The following is a 7,474-nucleotide window of genomic DNA, read 5'->3' as shown; positions in this document are numbered from 1 at the left end:
TCGCGCCGGCGCGAAAAAATCCATATCTGACCTGATAGTGTTGCCAGCAGTAAAAATTAGATGCATGGTAGAAATAGTAGAATAGTTATTAGTTGGTCAAGCAAATTTTGTCAGTAGAAAGGCGCGAAATTCAAATTTTCTATGGGACGATAACCCTTTACACCTACATTTTTTAAATTTGCCGCCTTTTTCTACTGACAAGATTTGCTTGAATATGATATATAGTTGGTCAAACCAATTTGTCAAGTCAGTAACAACCAGGAAAATTACAGTTTTTAATGATTCACAATTGATTTTAGATCGGGAGCCACAAATAATACAAAAGGTAATCACGGTCTATATCCCGGTCAATATAAGTCCAGGAAAATTATACTCATCCCTTTCTTTTGGGCGCTAGTACTAGTGTAAGACAAAGATAGTATGATTTTCTCTGTCTATGTTTGAAATGAGACAGTCCTTTGCAAGGCCTATTGACTTCCTTAAGGCCGCTCCAGACTATGTGCGTGAATCGCGGCGCGACTTCGCGGAGAGAACATGTCGCGACGTTGACGTATGACTCCACACCAACTCCACACTCGCAAACTTCACGGCGATTTCGCAGTTTGGTTCGCGCCAAGATGGCGGAAAAGCATCAGCTGATCGAGTTTAACTGCTAGTTATCTATGGCATCATACGTGATTTAGCTATTTTTCCATTTTGTTTTGTTGGAAAACCGTAAAATATTGTCTCATTTCAAACATAGACAGAGAGAATCATACTATCTTTGTCTTACACTAGTACTAGCACCCAAAAGAAAGGGATGAGTATAATTTTCCTGGTTGTTACTGACTGACAAATTGGTTTGACCAACTATATAATTATTATTTATCTTGCCACATATGAGTCAAAATAGTGTGTAATGTGGAGTCTTGCCAGTTCGCGCTTCGCGCCTCCTTTGACGCGGGCTAATAAACCGACAAAAAACGGGGAACTAGGCCCGAAGGCGTGAACAATCTGCGAAATCGACGCCACACTTACGTTCGCGGCTTCGCGCATGAGGGTGGGAGCCCTTAAGAAATATATGACCCGCCAAAAGCTTCTATGTGTTGTCCGTTCTCTAGAAAAAGTTGCCAGTAATTAACATAAAAATATTTTACAACAGCAACTTTGGGCTTCGTCTATACAAGTCCGGGAACAAATCAAAGATTTTGATTTGTATTTATAAAGTAGTCACACTACCACCTATATGTAAATTATTATTTATTTTTTGATATAAATTATTATCTATTTCAGTTTGTATTTGTCTATGTTCATAAAATCTACAGAGTTGACGTGCCTCTTGCACTTGGGTCTGGCTGGTAAGAACTAAGAACATAGACAAAATCATTAATGCCAATGCTGTCATTAATGTCATTGAACGCAAAAAAAATAGTTATTTACGATACAAGTGCGGAAAAGAGGAAATTCGAAACGAGTGGCGATAAATTAAAACACGACCGCAGGGAGTGTTTTAAATCGACACGAGTTGCGAATTACCTATTCGCACGTGTATCGTACAACGTTTTACAGTACATATGGCCCTTTAAACTTTCGACATATGCACGAAAAGTGCTCTTTTACGCACTAGTGCGAGAAAGTAGCACCATATGTACTGTAAACAAAGTTTTCATATAAAACGTCTAACTAACGATTTATTTGCTTAAATATTTTTATTTAGTAGTTTTAAAAATTTAAACTAATCATATGCGCAAGCAACGTATGCTAAATGCGTCTTCGCACAGACTCGGTTAAATTTAAACCGTTGTAGTAATAAACCAGAAACAATAATTATTTCAAGGTAAGAAATATATAAATCTTTAAAAAAATAAGCGTACTACTTAATGCCAAATTTAAATATAATAATTTAATCTTACTATCACTTTTAGTCCCGCAGACGCTATATTGCGTCCGAAATTACAATCATAGTTCATCATAGATGATAGATGCAAAACCTCACATATTGTTTAAGCTCAAAGCTGGCTGGCCTTGCCCCTGGTAGCAATTTTAAGCGAGGTTAGTTATAAGGAAGTTAGGTTATATTGTTTAATTTGCGACTGTTTTGTTTTAGAGAGTAAAACAACAGATGGCTTGAGCGTGAGATGATAGTATAAGCTGCCACATATCCAGACTAGTTTCCCGGTGACCAAGACCGCTGCGCTGAGCTGTGGAGTAAAAAATGTCCCATAACCGGATAGATGTAACTTTAGTTGCCATTTGCCATAATCAATGTATTTATTTTGTTTTCGACTGATAGATGTGATATGATCACATTTTACATTACCTGCAATTGTGGTGTGTGACCATATGTTCTAAATATACTCAATACTTATTCGGACAAAAAATGGCAATATAGGTACCAAATAATAATATTTTTAGGTAAATATATAAAAAGCCATATTAAAAGCATTATTGTATTTGACAAGCCCACCATTTCAGTTCCAGTAAGTTTTTAAATAAATATTATAAAGAAGTTCCACAGTTAGTTCCGTCTGGTCCGATGAATAATTTTGTATAGAATACGCCTTTTTTTCTACCTATTGTATTTTTTTCTAATCAAGGTCTTTTGATCCTACGTAAAAGGAATGAAAATATTTATTTATATCATAATTAATAACTGTTTGTCTTTTTGTATTGTAAGAATTTCTAAATATAATAAAAATTATCTCTGCACATATTTATTTATTTGAGAAATAAATTAACCCCAACATAAACAAAAAATACAAAAAGAAACTCCCTCGCTGGGATTGAACCCAGGACCATTAGCTACCTGAATTTAATTACTGCTAATACCCGCTAGGCTAAACGGGTTGTCAATTTTAGTTTATGCTATAGAACCAGAGCGCTACTAGTATAAACTTTTGAAAGGGACATTTTTTTGTATGGAGTTATCGTTCTTCTCCTAGTGAGTATTATGTCTCATTCCAAACATAGACAGAGAGAATCATACTATTTTTGTCTTACACTAGTACTAGCACCCAAAAGAAAAGGATGAGTATAGTTTTTTTTGTTCTTATTTACCAACTATATGAATAGAACCTAGTATGGTCAAAGATGTGTCGCTGTTCCCGACGCAAACTATAGTTGGTCAAACCAAATTGTCAATAAATAAAAACGAAAAAGCTATACTCTTATGGCAAAGTGACTGTTGAATATCGGAATAAAGACGCGCGAGATTCTCCTCTGCGTTAGATAAAACTCAATGGGAATTCCAAATACGACTGTGGAAGATATCAAAACTAAATTGAAATAAATACGATCTACGATCGAACTGTCCTACTATTTCGCCCTACATTTGATCGCTACTGTCCTCCCCGAGGGCCTGACACTCTTTGATAGAGAAAGATAGTCTTATTGCGATTCCTATAAGAGGAAAGAGAAAATAGTGCCAAGCTCTGTCCTTATCACCGACCGGGTGGCATCATAGGTAGGAGGCGATGGCGAAATACCGAAATTTATAAGAGTGAAAGAGAAAAAATCCTATGCTGCCCAAATTGTATATGAATATTCGCCCATATTATATGAGTTGCTTGTGGCCGCCGTGTGTGGCACTATAGGTCAGCAGATTGGGACGGGATGCGGTCCTTCTTTGCATCCTACCCTTGGAGGCAGGTTTGCTTCACGCCGGATGATCCCAACGTCGTTGCTGATTCTGTTGCTGACGTGGTGCTGCAGGGAATGGAGCTTTTCATTCCGTCCTCTGTGGTCCCTGTTGGTGGCAAATCCCAACCTTGGTTTGGTCGTTTCTGCAAAGAGGCCTCTCGCCGAAAGCAGGAATGTTACCAGGCCTGGGTAGACGCAGCGGCAGTACGGGATGTAAAGACTAGCGCATTAAAAAAGAAGTTTAACTTTGCCTCCAGGTCCTTCAAAAGAGTTATTGCCAGAGCAAAGTCGCTGCACATTGGTAGAATTGGCGAGAAATTAGAGCGCCTCCCGTCGGGAACTCGTGCGTTCTGGTCTCTTGCCAAAGCTATCCAGGGGAATTTCTGCACGCCATCTTTTCCACCTCTGCACACGGAGAATGATTCATTGGCCCACGACGCAAAAGACAAAGCCGATCTTCTGGGCAAACTCTTTGCGTCCAACTCGACTTTGGATGACGGGGGAAACGCGCCGCCGACCATACCGCGGTGCGAGAGCTATATGCCGGATGTCCGGTTCAAACAAAGCTCGGTGCGCAAAGCACTTCTTTCCCTCGACACTCATAAGTCGAGTGGGCCCGATGGAATCCCTGCGGTTGTGCTGAAGATGTGTGCTCCCGAGTTGGCACCGGTCTTAACGCGTCTTTTTCGGCTCTCTTACTCTTCCGGCGTAGTCCCGACCTCGTGGAAGTCAGCTTTGGTGCACCCGATCCCTAAAAAAGGCGACCGCTCAAATCCATCCAACTACAGGCCAATAGCTATAACCTCCCTTTTCTCGAAGATAATGGAGTCCATTATCAACTGCCAGCTCCTTCGGTACCTAGAGGACCACCAGTTGCTTAGTGACCGACAATACGGTTTCCGTAGAGGCCGCTCGGCTGGTGATCTTCTAGTCTACCTGACACATCGTTGGGCACAGGCAATCGAGACAAAGGGTGAAGCATTGGCTGTTAGTTTGGATATAGCGAAGGCCTTCGATCGCGTCTGGCACAAAGCACTTCTTTCGAAGCTACCATCTTATGGGCTTCCCGAGAGATTATGTGTATGGGTCAGTAGCTTTCTAGCAGACAGAAGCATAAAGGTCGTAGTTGACGGCGAATGCTCAGACTCCATGTCTGTGAATGCTGGTGTCCCCCAAGGCTGTGTGCTATCACCCACGCTATTCCTTCTGCATATCAATGACATGCTGCAAATCAGCGGAATTCATTGTTATGCTGATGATAGTACGGGTGATGCCTCTTACACCGGCCGCACCAATATCTCTCGGGAAAACGTCATCGAGAGCCGGAACAAACTTGTGTCTGAAATTGAGACTTCCCTAAAAGAAATCTCTGAATGGGGTCGACTAAACTTAGTCCGTTTTAACCCTGCCAAGACACAGGTTTGCGCGTTTACCGCAAAAAAGTTAGAATTTGTCGTATCACCTCGTTTTGAGAGCACTCCCCTGACTGCCGCAGCCAGTATCGGAATCCTCGGCGTCGACATTTCGAGTGAAGTCCAGTTCCGCGGCCATTTAGAGGGTAAGGCCAAATTAGCCTCAAAAAAGCTCGGTGTGCTCAACAGATCGAGACAGTATTTCACGCCGGCCCACCGCCTACAGCTGTATAAAGCGCAGGTTCGCCCACACATGGAATACTGTTCTCATCTATGGGCAGGGGCACCCCAATACCAGCTTCTCCCTCTGGACCGCATCCAGCGAAGAGCGACTCGAATTGTCGACTGCCAGCGTACTTCGGAACGGCTTGACTCCTTGGCGCTGCGTAGAGATGTGGCCTCGCTCTGCATTTTCTATCGCGTGTATAACGGGGAGTGCTCCGAGGAATTGTTCGGATTAATCCCTGCAGCTTCTTTTCGCCATCGCCCTACGCGAAAACATTACCATCGTCACCACTTAGATGGTTGGCAGTCCTCAACTGTACGTTTCTCTAGAAACTTCCTGCCTCGCACAGCTAAACTGTGGAATGAACTGTCGCCTGCGGTATTTCCGGACCGATATGACCTTCAAACCTTCAAGAAAAGAGCGTATTCCCATCTTAAAGGCCGGCAACGCACTTACAACCCCTCTGGTGTTGCGGGTGTCCATGGGCGGCGGTAATCGCTTTCCATCAGGTGATCCGTCTGCTCGTTTGCCTCCTATTTCATAAAAAAAAAAAAAAAAAAAAAAAATCTTTCTCTTACCCCGGTCGCTCGGTGGCGCGTCTATAACTTACATACTTGTATATACTATGTCTATGGTCCTCCCAAACTGTTCTGTCCTACTGTTCTGCCCCACTGCTCTGCCCTCGTGTGAAACGGCATTAGACTGGCCTACGCTGGGCCATGGCGTACAGGTGTATTTGGATAGTCTGTCTAATCTAACTTTGCACGGATTTGAACAGAACAATGCAACAATAAAACATAAATTTGTATTGAATGAATGAATGGATAAAAACAAAATCTACCCTGGAGTCCTATGGCCTTACTGTATGGTAATACAAAAAACTTGTATCAAACCACACTAGGCCAGTTTTTAAGGGTGACTCTTAAATATTCCATTATTGACCTTTGAGGGAATATAGAATCCTTCAGTCTAAACTATCCATTTATAAACAACAAAATAGTCACAATCAATGTATGGAGGGAATTTTTAAGATAATGAATCAAATGTGTGTACAAAGAAAACACTTTGATAATTGTAATTCTTTTATATCAATTTATTAAAATGTCTTGATATTATCACAAGAAACATTTGCTTCAATTAAAAGGATTTTAAAATCATTCATAAATGAAGTTGATCCACAAAGCAGAAATTGATCGTTACTGGAGAATGGTTCCAAAGATTTTAAATCTATAAACTCCAGTTTCCTATTATGAATAGGTTCCTGATACTTTGGCATACAATTCAAATTATTTATAAAAACATTATATCGAAAATTCCAATAAGATTTAAACAAGTATAATTCATTTCTTAAAATAATTGTTTCTAGTGATGAACAGCAGAAGTATAACAGTATTTTAGTGTAATCATCTTCATTGGTTAAAACATCTTGTATAATAGAAAAAAATGGAGCTATGCCAGTCCCTTGGGCAATCATAATTATTCTTTCATACTTATTAGGTACCAATTCAAAAGATCCATAGGGCCCTCTCCACAAAGTTTCTTGCCCTGGTGTCATATTACATAAATAATTTGATACTTGTCCATTCTCATACTTCTTCACAATTACCACAAAGTCATAGTCATTATTCTCAATACTATATTTGATAGGAGTATATGCTCTACTACACACTTCACCTCCTGCACTATATTTCACTAATAAATGATCACCAGCTTTCCAAAATAGCTTTTTCCCAGTTACAGATTCAGTCCTTTTGAATGCAAGGATCCTATGAAATGAACACAGTTCTAAATTATCTACAAGTGTAAACTTAGTATATTGTAATTGTGATATAGCATTTTCTTCTACCACTTCTGACAATTCCCCTTTCTTTACAAAGGCTTCGTACAATTTTAGCTGTTTCTCGTAGATGTCAAATACGCATGGATTACATCCACTGTTACAACAATCTTCTTTGCTTGGTTCAATTGGCTGTCGCATGTCTTCTTTTCCTTGATAAGTTGTATCCCTGACCACGTTAGATTAGTTCATAACTAAATATGATGAGTTTAGTTACTTTTCGTCGAATTGTCTGCTGTTTAAAAATTACTTCTGATGAACTTAAAAGCGGATATCCAATGAATGAGTTATTTGTAACGTAACGTAACATACAAAGTTTCTTATTAATCTTATATTCGCACAATCAACAAAAATAAACTTCCATGAATAACTTGTCTTAAA

At 40.0% G+C, this 7,474-nt stretch overlaps 1 protein-coding gene across 1 annotated transcript; it reads right to left on the bottom strand.

Annotated features, from left to right (window-relative positions):
• Positions 1–6,337: 6,337 nt before the first annotated feature.
• Positions 6,338–7,474, bottom strand: LOC134743193 (NADH-cytochrome b5 reductase-like). The gene has a single exon (XM_063676574.1). It carries the CDS (start codon positions 7,232–7,234, stop codon positions 6,353–6,355), a length of 882 nt encoding a protein of 293 aa, XP_063532644.1. The 5' UTR covers positions 7,235–7,474; the 3' UTR covers positions 6,338–6,352.

The sequence above is a fragment of the Cydia strobilella genome, chromosome 7, assembly GCF_947568885.1.
Source record: "Cydia strobilella chromosome 7, ilCydStro3.1, whole genome shotgun sequence".
Taxonomy (NCBI): domain Eukaryota; kingdom Metazoa; phylum Arthropoda; class Insecta; order Lepidoptera; family Tortricidae; genus Cydia; species Cydia strobilella.
Note: the sequence above shows the minus strand (reverse complement) of the source record. Positions and strands in the feature narration are given on the sequence as shown.

Coding starts and splice junctions, on each gene's coding strand:
- LOC134743193 (XM_063676574.1), bottom strand. CDS start 7,234: ATGCGACAGCCAATTGAACCAAGCAAAGAAGATTGTTGTAACAGTGGA.